This window comes from Natator depressus, chromosome 2 (assembly GCF_965152275.1).
Source record: "Natator depressus isolate rNatDep1 chromosome 2, rNatDep2.hap1, whole genome shotgun sequence".
Taxonomy (NCBI): Eukaryota; Metazoa; Chordata; order Testudines; family Cheloniidae; genus Natator; species Natator depressus.
This window is the reverse complement of record NC_134235.1, coordinates 179302846-179316678: the sequence shown is the minus strand read 5'-3', so window position 1 is coordinate 179316678 and position 13833 is coordinate 179302846. Positions and strand designations below refer to the sequence as shown.

Below are 13833 nucleotides of genomic sequence, written 5' to 3'. Positions count from 1 at the left end.
GAGTGTTTAAATGACTTTCAAGTTACATAGGAAGTTTGGGACAGAGCTGGAAATAGTTGAGACTCTGGAGGAGTCTAAGTGCCTTAAAGTAAACTGAAGAGTATCCTCCTCTCCTGCTGCTACATCTTAGAATCTATTGGCTCAGTTACCCACACAGACAACTCCGAGGTAAACTGAACTGGTTGATTTCTACTGGGTGCTTTGCAGGACATAATGCTCCCATGAGGAGGAGCTGTGGCAGAGCATATAAAGGCGTGAAGCAGTCAGGCAAAGGTTGAAGTTTAGCTTAGAGAGACACACTGGTCTTTGCTCTGAAATCAAGCCTTTAACACTTCAATCAGATCTCCCAGGAACAGGCTGATGTTCCAGAGAAACTTCCTGAAAGTCCTCTGATCACTAGATCCCAAAAAGTATGTCTACACTGTAGCTAGGAGCAAGACTCACAGTGCAGGTAGACAGACTCTTGCTAGCTTCACATAAGAGTAGTGTGGATGTGGCAGGGGTGGCAGCTTCAGCTAGCCATCCAAGTCCAAGCCTGCCCAACTCGTTGGGTCCAAGCTTGGGTGACATGAGGCACGCTCCCAGGTAGACATACTCTGAGACATCTCTCACCCTGGTCATTGCCAGACAATGCAGTAATAGTGCCTGCTGCTGAGTAACAGGGCTCAATTACAGTCCAGAAGCTTTTTGAAGTTATTAGGAGGCCTTCTTTCTAAGATACCTTAAAAAGTAGTAACAAAAGAACAAAAAATTACTTTGGCAATTTTAGTTTGGAACTGTGTCTCAAAAAGTCAAGGTCTGGAACTGGAAGAAGATAGTACTTAGTGAGTCAGAGAGAGCGCAATGATGTTCACAATGTAACATGCTCCAGACTGGGAACAAAGTGCAAACAAAGGTGGAGTAAGTCAAGGCCTCAATGAAGACAAGGACTTCAGAAGCTCAGGAGGTCAAATATCTTGTTGCTTCAACTGCAGGGGAAAAACAATCAAAAAACAGGCTTTCAATGCATGGATAAGAAATAAATTTACCAATGCTCTCAGGTTGGCTCCAATTTGACAGCAAAGATAAAAAGGTGGCAACAATGGAAGTCATTCAAGGAACCAATGCAATGAGGATGATAAAAAAAAAGTATAAGAAGCATGTCCAAGAACTTAGAGACAAGGGTTCAGAGGAGAGGCTGCTGCAGAACAGGAGAAAGTTGCTGTAAGCCAAGACAATTGCCAATGAAATGCTTGCAGATCCTGCAGAACTCCTCTGCCAGCTACAGTCAGAAAAGAAATGATTTTGAAATACATTGGGCCAGCCTCAGGTGCATGAGACATCATACTGAAGAAAAAGTCCTCTATATATGACCATTTGTAGTTCTTACCCCCTTGTTGGAAGCCAACAGACTGCTCACAGAATTACTCCCATAACAGCTACAAAGATTAAATGTTCATAGGCATTTGGTTTTATTAATGAAACTCCATCATGTTTACTCTGAAAGGAAAATGGAGTTGATTACCTCTCGCTGAAGTTTCCTCTTCTCTGCTTTGAGTTCGTCTTCCACTTTTTCTGCATTCTCTGCTGCAGATTTATATCTTATCACCTGTCCTTCAAGTCTTCCAATCTGCAAACAAAGTAAACCACCAAAAAAAATGACTGACTGCTTTATAATGGGATGGGCTACCCACCTGTCTGTCCTTCTCCCCTCTCCTATGTGGCACTCCACAGCACTGTTCCCTGCATTATCTGTGGCACCCTCAGCAGGAGAGAAGGTGGTGAGTGTCAATGTGCAGAAGCAGCTGAGATTGCAGAGAAAGGGAAACATCAGGGTTTAAAGAACAGGGAAACAGCAAGAAGGAAGGGAGACTCATAGAGAGTAGAAACACCAGAGAAGAACCCACTGTCGGTCACTCTTCATGGTGAGACAGCAGGGAGTGGATCGAGGGGAACGGAAGAGCACTGGAGGCAGGGAGAGTGGGAAAACTGGGAGGGGAAAGTGAGAACCAAGGGAAAGTGAACTGGGAAACAGATGCAGTGGAAACAAGAAAGGTGAGACATGGCAATGGGTCAGGGTATGATGTGAGAGGTCATGAGTCCAAGCCCAGCTCTGTAACAAAAGCGGATGGAGCGCCAAGCAAAAAATGAATAGGAACCACTAGCTTTAAAGCTCACTCACCACTCTCTAGTTAGAATGCAAGAATTATGACCTGTTAATGTTCTACTACAGTTCACAGAGTAATGAAATCAAATATGTGGCGTAGTGATAAAAAGCACTGTGTAACTCTGAATGATTTGCCAAGTGCTAAAGTAATCCCCATTTACTGAAACATACTCTAATTCGCTCTCAGAGTATTCTATTATTTTGCTATTTATAAACTATGGAAACCCAGAAGAGTTTCTCAAGTACATTACTGTCTTGTTTACTACATAAGATTATCTAATTTTCTGTATCTCCCTAAGTCAAGGGTACCTTTTTCACAGATAGTAATTTAAGAAAGCAATCCAGTTTACACAGTAAAAAACTTACTTCCATTCCTTTTTATTTTGTACAGTATGATGGAGGTCTTGGTCAATTAACCCCAGAATGAGATACTCTACATTTTCTTTTATGGTGAGGTTATGAAAAAGTATTGATTTGTAAGAAAATGGTAACACAAGTATGAATTTAGTGCTGCTGGTGAAGCCATTATGGTGAATCACAGAACAGATAAGAATCAATTTTGGAATCTACATCTGAGAAAAATGATCTTATAACTCTAGTATACTATGCATAAAAATCTCTGTGACTTACTTAAATTTACTAAAAATTCACTAAAAAAATTCTAAAGAAAGATACTTACATTTTGTTCCATGGTAGTTATATCCTGTTCAGCTTTTGAAAGCTTAAATTTGTATTCACTTATTTGTCTGTTGGCATCTCCTAAATAAAATCAGACATTAATGGATTTCTTGAAGTGTCACTAATAAGCAATTCCTATTTTAATTCAAATGAATTTTAAATATGACTCCATTGAGAAATAGAGGTTATTTACCTGTAACTGGAGATTCATTGAGATGTGTGGTCCCATATTCCACATGTGGGTACATATATGCACACCATGCACTTGAGTCTGGAATTTTTTTTAGTAAGCAGTGCCCCACACATACTGTAGCTCTCCTCGTGCTCCAAATCCAGATAATCCATGACAGAGGGCAGATAATGGAAAACAGATAAGGATCACACAGCTCAAAGACCCTCCAGTTACAGGTAAGTAACCTCTGTTTCTTCTTCGAGTGATGGTCCCTACCTATATTCCACATGTGGGAGATTAACAAGCAGTGTTCAAACAAGAAATGGTTGCAAGGACGCAGATGTGATAGCTAATACTGCTGTCCCCATAGCTGTATCTGTAACTGCAGACTGGACCAAAGTGTAACGTTTTGTGAAGGTGTACAAGGAGCTCCAGGTAGCTGCCCTACGTATCTTTACCCATGGCATAGGGTACCACCTGTCCCTTGGCAAATCATGCCTGGCCAGAAGATGTAACCCTGATGTTCTAGGGCTTCTGTGCAGGGCCATCTTTGCTTGGTTCCACAGAGACTCCTGAGGAGTTTCCGAATCATTGTAAGAAAACACCAGATCACCAGCAGTACATACAGTACCAATGATTTTGTATAGGTGGGAGAGAAGGAATAACCTCCTCTTCTGAAGTAACGTCTCTGAATAGAGATGGTGCATGAGTGAGAGAGAGAATGAGTGAATATGAGGATAGGGAGACTTAGGTCTCAGACCACCTGGGGGTGGATGGTGAGTACATTGGTGGTGCCATCGGATCTGGAGCTTCCCTGGTCACAGAAGAAGTCAGATCCTTCTGGGGCTGCGTCAGTAAGGCACTGCATCGGCTCTGGAGAATGTTTGTCCTGTGCTTTGGACACCGGAATCAGTACCGGAACAGGCGGATCCATACCCTTATGTGCCACTTTCTCTTGCCAAGAAGATTTACTCAGGCCTAAGTCTTTAGCGTCTGTGCGCACAGACTCTCCTGACTTTGGTGGGGTCGGGGAGTGATGCTCTCTCTTCGGAGCAATTTTGGATGAAGACAATTTATCCCTATACTTATGACCGTGCATCTTACTCTCATCGGAAGCCTTCTCTTCAGGCTTAGAATTCTTAGCTTCAACTCCCAAGCTTGTGCTCAGAGGGATGCTTCCTGTCTGATGAGGCTGCTGTACAGGGGGATCTTCCCAGCCTGGATCTGATTGGGGTCTCATCACCTTCTCTTTTCCTTACCCTCATGAGTTCTGGGGGGAAGGAGCAGCAACTACTGTACGTGGCTGAGATATGATACTCGCCCAGACAGGAGAGGCAACACTGATGTTGACTGGTCACAGAAAAAGAGCCAGGGCAGGAAACACAAGTTTTGAACCCTGGGACTCGGGACAATCTCAGCCTTCCTGGGCAGAGCAGAGGGGAAAATTCTGCGGAATGGGAAAAAGGGAACAACTATCTAACTCTATTATACTGGAGTCTAAAAAGGAGAAGAATACTAAAAACAAACTAATTACAGTATATTTACAGAAATGACATAGTAGCAGAAGGAGCTGAGAGGACAGAAGACTCCCTCAGACTTCATGGCAACAAGAAGGAATGGGAGGTGTGTCTGTCTGCACCGTTCCTTATAATTTTGGTTCAGAGCACAACAAATGTTATGGATGGACACTGCTTACTAAAAAATTCCAGACTCAGGCACATAGTGCACATGCATAGCCCAGGTGTGAAACACACAGAGGGACCACTGCTCAAAGAAGACTACTATATTCAGGACTCTTGTGGTATAAATATTCTTTATCGATTCTCTTCTCTTGGAGACTAAAGAAGCTAGAATAATGATCCTATCTTTTACATGTGACACCTAACAGACCCATTATAAGAGACTGAAGACACCAAGCCTGCATTAATCACTTGGTAACCCCAAGATATAGACACTTTAAAATGTGCACTTCGGACAGACCATGGACAACCAAAATAAATGGTAACATCAACAAGCCATCTCATCACCAACAGATTATCTCCTTGAAAAGCAGAATCACTATTGGTTTGAGGACAAGAATCCCAACATAAATATAAATTCTGGAGGTTGAGCAGAGATCTGAAAAAGCATTTGACCAAAAAGCAGAATAAAGCTTGAATTTGCTTGACAATACAAATCTAAGAAAAAAGAAAAGAAAAGAAAAGAATTTCTTGCAGGTTTGCAAATCATTTTTGGTGGTACTGCTCAGAAAATTACCAATTGACACAGCCACAGCTCTGCTTGAGATAGCTTTGGCACATCTCTCAAATGACTGTCCTGTCAGTGACTAGCAGCTCCATATGGGTGCTGACAGCTAGGGAGTTCGCTTGCTCAGACTCAAGCTAGCCTGGTCAGTTTGTCTGAAATGAAACTGAACGTTGGGCAGGATTTTAATAAGTTTTGTTTGCTCCAGACAGTGACAGGGAGTCTTTCAGACTGCATTAGTGGATCAAGCTTCAACATGATAAGAAACCAGGGGAAAATACTAGCAAAATAATTCAGGTGAAATTCTATCATCTAATAATGAAATCTGGCAAATATTTATATCAAAGTGAGGCAACGTTGTCAACTAAGAAAAATTAACTTGCCAGAAATTTTATTAAGCTCCAAAAGCAAACAGAGACCTTTTATTAACTATTGTATACTGAGGAATGCACTGAGAGGAAGTTTGCCAACAAAAAATAATTTTAAAATCCTGTACTCTGTTGATACTACTACAATTGATAATAATTAAACCTACACAAGAAAGAAAATAGCTATGAGGAAAGCCCCTATGAAAACCACAGATAAAGTTTTCAGCAAGATTAGATAAGTAGGTCTCACAACCAAAGAAGGGCACTCATCCTTCCTTCATACATCGGGGGAAGAGGAGAACTAGGTTTCTTTTCACTATGAATATCTATATATATTTAAGGTATGCTTACTCTGCATTTCAATTAACTGCAAATCAGAACCATTCTCTAATCCTGTTATATCTGGATTTGTGCCATCATTTTTAGAGTATTTCTGTCGTTCCTCTTCCAGTTGCAGCTTCAGTTTCCTAATCTGAAATTAAAATGTCATATTGTGAAGAGTAATCTGCTAGAAGTTATATTGTGACCACAAAACATTTTTCCCTTCATCGTGATTCTCAGCATGAGGTGCCAATTGAGCTCTGTGTATGGAATTTTTCATGTATATTTTACATTTTTAAAGTTTACAAAATCTATGGCTCAGATCCCAGGATGTGCAAAGGCATACCAGGGCAAAGCCAGCATTATGATGTACCTCTTCCCTCATTCCCAGAAGTGATGGCTGCCAAGCTGGTCACCTGTGCAGAGTTAGAGTAGTCTCAAAAGTAGCTTAACTTTGTGTTACATGTCAGCAGTTCCTACAGGTTTTTCCAGCAGTCAGGGCTCATCAGTATGTAAGAAATCCCCAGCCATGACCCCTATATTGGGGGCTGATGAAGAAGGTAGGAGCTCTTATCTTTGCTCTACACTATTGGAAAATTCCTCCCACAGTTGAGTGGAATGGTGTAGGGAGTTTGAATCTCACAAACAGGAGTTTACATAAGCCACCTCAAAATAGAATGATTTTTACAACTACCATGCTCTACAAGTGATTGTATTTTTATGGTCTAGCTAGTATTTGGCTTCTATTTTGGCTTGAACCCAAAACACCTAGTTATGTGACATTCATCTGAATATTAAAAATAAGGTATCTGGTACACTCTCTATGAAAACAAAGGCTGATAAGAATGGCTAGATCTGTGTCCTGTGCAGCTATACTCCATGCCTTCCCCTAGACCACAAGTTCACAAATTGTGGTCTGTGGAACACCTGCTGGTGGTCCACTGGTCACTTGCAGGTCACCAACCACCTCCTCTTTTCTAGTTGCTAAACTGTATTAAAAGTTAATATTCATAATATTTTTCCTTTTAACTAACTGTAGTTATCACAGGAATATTGTGATGATGAATTGGAAGAATCACAACATGGGAGGACAGATTATCCAGGAGACACTCTATGGTATGGAAAAGTTTGAGTACTCTTGTCCTGGACAGATCTCTCAGAACACATAACGACCCTGGCTTCTGCTTTCTCTCGAGTCAGCCACACTGGTACTGTTCAAAAATGACTCCCAAACCTTGTTAGATTTTAGTAACTTCCGACTTCTTGTTTTTATAAAAAGAAATAAGAGAAAGAATGAATAAATAGGTACTTCATTTCATATAACCATCACTGATCAATGATGATCTGTAATTGTAAGATGCAAATGAGTCAATCATACAGCACAATGTTAGTATAAAAAAGGAGAGAGGCAGGAAGCACCCTCATATATACTTCCAATTAGGACCACTCAGAACAACCATAAGGGAAACAGCTTGAAGACCAACTTAGCTATTGCGTAAGACCAAGTTCATGCTGTTCAGGGCACCACAGACCACAGAGAGGAGTTTAGTAGTTTTTGGCCGACCAAAGTTGGAAGTTTCATTAAAGCTAATATTTTGGTTTAGTTTGTTTTACCTACAGGTTTAGTAGCTTTTTATTTTTTATTAATGTACTAACTTTTTTTTTGGGGGGGGGGGGGACACTTTTTTAAATCTAACCTATTTATCCCTTTACACAATATTTATGGGAAAAAACCCCACTTCTCTACCTGTGACAATAATTCCTCTTTCTCCCCAGCCAGTTTTCGTAGCCGAACATCTAAAAGAACCAAAGAAGAAGATCTCAATTAAAAACCAGATGGATTTAAAACCAAAAATTTAATGTTTTATTTTCATTAAGCTTAAAAATAAAAATATTTTTCAAATTTAGCAAAAGCTGTGAATTTAATGATGTGCTGAAAATGACCATTTGAGTTCCTATGGTTTATTGTACTTGCCTAAATGGTTACAAACATCAATACTTCAAACACATCACTATATTCACAGCAACTTGCAGTTCAAATATATCTTTGTAACATATAAAAAGCTAAGTATTTTCTTTACTTTTTAATATATAAAAAGTTTAGCAGCAATAAAGACATCTGAGTAAGGCAATTCCTAGTAGTTAATGAATGGTTGAGGGACTACTGGGGATAATTTATACATTTAACAAAACAAAACCATCTCCCACTTCCTAAAAATACTCACTTTAGTAAAAATACTCAAGACATGGCCAGTTACTGCTATAACCATTTTACCTGTATGTAAACATCCTTTTCCCAACCCTTTATTTCTGTCTTATCTTTCAGATTGCAAGCTCTTCAGGGAAGGGACTGTGCCTCCCTATGTTTGTAGAGTACCTATCATGTTGTGTTACTAGAATACAAACAGTAGCTGGGCTAATAGCCTAAACTGAAGCTAAAATAAATTAACTTATCCAGAAGATCATTAACCCCTTGAACATACCCTCCCACTCAGTCAGTAGTAAAATCAGAATAGGTCTGACAAGTTCTCAGTTTCTTAGAGAATTATTTTTAAAAATAATGTAAACAATGCAATAGTGCATCAGAACCACCAAATATGAGTATTAACAATTCTTTCTGTCCATTTCAACATGACTGGGCAATATCAGGACTATTTATTAAATAAATGGTTTAAAACAAAAAACATGCAGTCTTCCATTTAAATTCGTATACTATGTGTACCAACATACAAGGATGTTTCCTTGTGTACTAAGTAATGAAAAAAAAACAATAATTTGTGCAGTTCAGCTAGGAAAACAAAATTAACCAGGAGCCTGGGAACAGAACCCTAATTTTGTCCACACAGTAGTTTGACTGTGCTAACTGGAACTAGAGCAAACCTTTCTATTCTAAGCAATTAAGAGATACCATCAATTTGCATGAATACAAAAAGTATTTCAAAGGAAATGACAAGACACAATATACGCTCCTATTTCTTGTACATAGGACTTTTCACAAATGGGCTCTTTAAATAGTTCATGTTTTTAAAGAAACATTTATTTCTTAACAAAGAAAATAAGTTGTTAATCAAAACACTTTACTAATTCTGCATTTTTATCCAACTATTTCCTAGTTTTCTTAGCTCGCTCTAAAGTTACCTCAAAAACAATAAAATGGAGACTGGACCATGAGAATTAACCAACTGCAGATGCCCTCATCGCACCAACAAACAAAAATGTTGTTAGGTTAGACAAAGGCATTCAGCTTGGCAATGGCACATTTCATAAGTAACGGAAATATCTTTGTGTAGCTCTAAAGTCACAATTTTGGATGCAAACACTGGGGGAAAACAAAAAATCGAGTAAAATCTTTGAAAGACAACAACATGTATTTAGTATATTTTTACCTAGTGGTCCTTCTCCTGCAGATTCCAAGACTTGAGCAGCTTCCTGCGATACAACTGCTATTGTACCAACCACTGGTTCATGGTTTACATCACCATTTGGAGTACCATCTGGGATTATAACTAACCCGTGTTTCTGAAAAAATAAAAGGAATTTCACTCATACAAAAGAAACCTTTCCTATCCAATTACATTTTACATTTTCAGAAGCGTTTTCAACTTGACTGAAACAGTTACACCAAATGGAAATGTTCCATTTAACTTATGTGAGGATTGGGGGTTTTGGTCCATATTTGGACCAAGCAGCATTACTTATGTCATTACCAGAATCAAACCTTTCTTGGGATGTACTGGAGTAGTAACATACTGCTTTCTGTTTTGTGTTGGCTATGGTTGATCCCCCATTTCTGTATTTGTATTACTGTATACTACTGCTACTGACATACCTGTCCTGTCTTCATTGCTTCCTTCAGGTCAGCCAACTCATCCCTGAGCTCATCTCGCTCATGCTTAATGGAGTCAAAGTACTCTTTCTGTCTTTCTAGGGCCTGGGTACAGGCAGATAGCAAGAAAAAGAATGGCACAGAGAGAGAGCAATATGATAGGCAGCAGAGAGATTTTACACAAATAAGGCAAGCAGCTGAATAAAAGTAAAGAAAGGAGAAGGGGAATATAAAATGTTATGTGCAACTTCAATAGCTAACTTTTGCAGTCATATGTTTGCCTCGGTGCCGCATGCTGGTCTTGAAACAATCTTTACCTATAGTAGGCTTGGCAGACTCTATACAATCCAACCATTTGATTCATTACATTGTTTACCAAAATGAATACAGTCCTTCCAAATGTGTCCATTTTAAGGCAATCTCTGCATGGACTTTTCTGCATAGTATTTGTGTCTAGATGAACTATCCTAGAAAACCCTCATAGTGGGAACAGCTTTGTGATGAGGTATTTTGACAAACGCTTTGGTTAAGTTTAATAAATACCTGCCTCTGGCTTTAAGAGAAACATCTATTTCAGTCCAGATATATATTTACTAACAATTGCATCCTGCCACTCAACAAGCCACCACACTACTACTGAACAGTCAAGACTCCACATCCTTCTCACAGGCCAAAATGCTCGGGGATTTAATTAGTAGAGACTGTAGAATACCACATCCATTACACTAACTACTCTGACTTCTCCAGGAGCACAGAGTAGAAATCTTACAATCAAGGTCTGTATATTTTAGTTCCTTTTATTCATTTCTACTCATCTGCTTCTCTGTTACGTGCATAAATATTTTAGCCATTTGGTTACCAACAAACGTTTTTAGAAACACAAAACTAAGAAAAACTGGCACTAACGACACTACATTAACACAAAAGGGGTCACAACAGAAAACACAACAATCTCATACAGCTATGTGGCAACTATGTTACCCAGAGTTAAGACAGACATTTTAGGCCAATTAGGCAGCACTCCAACATTCCATTTAAATTAATTCCTACATGCACTATGAATAATCTTGACTATGCGACAACTGCATTATAAATAATCCCAAATAAGAGACAACTGCACAAATGTAAACACACATTTGCCAAGAAAACTCATCTAACAAATGTTATGTCATGCATGAATCTTTAGGAATAGACTGATATAAAGGAAGAAATGAAGGTAAATAGCTTCACATTGTATCTTCTTCACTTCTCAAATTTACTACAATAGAACCTCAAAGTTACAAGCACCTCAGGAATGGAGGTTGTTCACAACTCTGAAATGTTCATAACTCTGACGAAAACATTATGGTGGTTCTTTCAAAAGTTTACAACTCAACATTGACTTAATACGGCTTTGAAACTTTACTATCTAGAAGAAAAATGCTGCCTTCCCTTTATTTTTTTAGTAGTTTACGTTTAACACAGTACTGTATTACTGTAGGAGATCTTCGCTGCTGCCTGATCTGTGTACTTCCGGTTCCAAATGAGGTGTGGTTGACTGGTCAGTTTAACTCTGGTGTTCGTAACTCTGATATTCTATTGGATGTTTTATTTTAAATTATTATTGATAGTTTCTAGGGAAAGCAATATTTTTCAATGCACTATGCTGTTCATTTATTTATTTCAACAGGAATAAATGAAACATGCAGTTGAACTGGATTTCATAGATGGAAAAATAAATTTTAAGCACTGCATACTAAAAATATAGGAGTAGTCTAGCAGCCACCCTCTGATGGATATAGAATATTTTAAGAAAAATCATTTTATTACTTATCTACTGTTTCCTCAGACACACTAGATTTCTACAACTAAAATTATAAACTTAAAGTCAAGCCCCTTATTTTTTAAACTCCATAAATGCTTTAATTAGGGCTTGAAAAGTTTACCTGATGCCTACTAGCTAGAGTGCCAAGTGCCACCGCATGCACTCAAAGCTACAATCCTTGCATTTTAAAGGAATAAACAACGTTTATTGTGTATGCTATTAAACTGTAAAATTATCAAATTGCTATTTAATATATATTTTAAACATACCTTGTTACATATCTCAATTTAGTTATTCACGTGTAAAAGAGTCCCTCAACACGGAGTTAGGGTTGTAGGCACTCTGCACTTTCTAGGACTCCTTGTAGCTTACAGAACATGAGAGTTTAATTCCCAAAACCCAAATAACTGACAAAAACAGGAAATGCAGAGTTAAGGTTTCCTTGCTCACATGGTATAAGAAGGTTATCATTGCAAGAAAAAAAAGCCAAAAACACAAATGTTGAAAGAGTTCTGTTACACTTCTCACACAACACAGGCACACAACCATAACTCTGCTTCCCTGCTACCCCGTGGGGTTGGCAATAAAAACAGGGAATATTCACTACCAAAACCTTTAGTAACAGAGGTTGGGTTGGTTGTATTTCACTTCACCCCCCGACCATATAACACCAAATTTGCAAAACTACTACTTCCAGTCCCTCTTACTGTCAAAATGTTTTTCAGGACAACTGAGCTCTGCAAGTGCATTGTAGAGCAATTTATTAAGTAAAAGTAGGTCACTTGGGAGGAGGAAACTTTGACTCAGAATTCCTTTGACCAAATATCCCAAAATTTGCCCCACAAAGTCTATCCCAGACCCTGATTTGGCATAGCTATTTTCAAGGCAATCTGTCTATGCAGGTACACTTTGAAGCGCTCTGAAAAGTAAAAGCAATTTATTGGGGGGAGCAGGAAGGGCGGGGAGGAGACTTATCTCAGGAGACCCTGAATAAATGACTAGATAAATAGTACCTCAGCCCTCAAACTGACATATTGAGTTTCAATCCTATCTGAATGTGTCTGAGAATTTGAGAGAACTTTGAAAAATAGACTTGAAACTGACATGCTGTTTCTATCCTGCTTGTGAACCAGATTTCTGGTTTGCATCATCTTTGCAAACAACTTCTTAGAACCAGAATAAAATTCTAATAACTTACAAAATATAGTGTATTGTATAGCTGCTCAAAGGAGTCTTAAGATGGGATACAGTGAAAATTGACCAGTCTTGACAAATCCACTGGAGCTTATCATCAGGGAAGATGACAAAAAATAAAAGCTGAGACAAAGATGAAGTCATGGAAAATAAAGGGCTATAGGATCATAGGGGACGCAAACAGAGAGGAAGAATGTTCATTCTCCTTTACAAGTGGTAGGGTGGGGTTGGACTTCAATTTTATGAGACACAAAGGCTAAAAACTCTGTTTTTAAAAAAGTTACGGTTTAGATTCTGTACAAGTTGAGGTCACTGGTCTCTACCTCCATGTAGGCAAGTTTCATATTTGCCATGAATTGGTAGATTTTTCAAGCCCTGGTTACAGGTAAAAAAATATTCTTAAAAGTTAAGGGACTGTATGCATGACAAACTGAAGTCTTCTATTTAATAAGTTTAATTAATACAGTTCTATTTTATATAATGCCAATCACCATATTATTTAGGCCCTTCAAGCTACTCAATCTTCTTTCCTCTTTTGTTTGTAATAAGCTTGACAGCATTTAAGCTATAGTATATTTTGTTTAATCTTTTATTCTTCACAGTGCTTTCAAAGTGAAAACACTGGACTGCTTAAGTGAATGACAGACACATGGTATGTAATAATATTAAACACCTGCATGCTTCTGATGTATTGTGAGGCACATGGCCACAAAACCAACCCTGAGATGTGGGTATGACATATAGCTAGACTTCTTGAAAAAAATATGATTTTATAAGAGTCATTTTATTTAAAAATCAAACAAAACACTACTTTTTGGAATAGATGGCTAACAAGTCTTGAAGTATTATGAGCGCTTAGATTTCTCCTTTCTTAATATAAAATGTATAACAAGTTGCTTAATGCATATAATGCAGTAAATTCAACATCCAAAATGAGTGTAGTAAGCCATATTTTCAGAACTGAATAGGTGGTTATGTATTTTTCATTTTCTGCTTGAAGTATTAGGCACTGGCTCCTGCTAGATGTATGACAACTGACTAGATGGATCCTACGGTTTTATCTTAGTATGGCCAAGCCTA

At 38.4% G+C, this 13833-nt stretch overlaps 1 protein-coding gene across 5 annotated transcripts in view; it reads right to left on the bottom strand.

The window, feature by feature from the left end:
* LRRFIP2 (LRR binding FLII interacting protein 2) overlaps positions 1-13833 on the bottom strand; it is a 146857-nt gene that overhangs the window by 9400 nt on the left and 123624 nt on the right. For 3 of the 5 annotated variants that reach the window (XM_074945399.1, XM_074945401.1, XM_074945400.1), the window contains 6 exons: positions 9759-9860; positions 9316-9448; positions 7677-7726; positions 5960-6080; positions 2826-2905; positions 1505-1609 (listed from right to left, as the gene is read on the bottom strand). In XM_074945399.1, coding sequence (XP_074801500.1) covers positions 1505-1609; positions 2826-2905; positions 5960-6080; positions 7677-7726; positions 9316-9448; positions 9759-9860 — 591 coding nt within the window. The remainder of the gene's footprint in view (positions 1-1504; positions 1610-2825; positions 2906-5959; positions 6081-7676; positions 7727-9315; positions 9449-9758; positions 9861-13833) is intronic. The other 2 variants (XM_074945403.1, XM_074945402.1) reach the window with 1 other exon arrangement.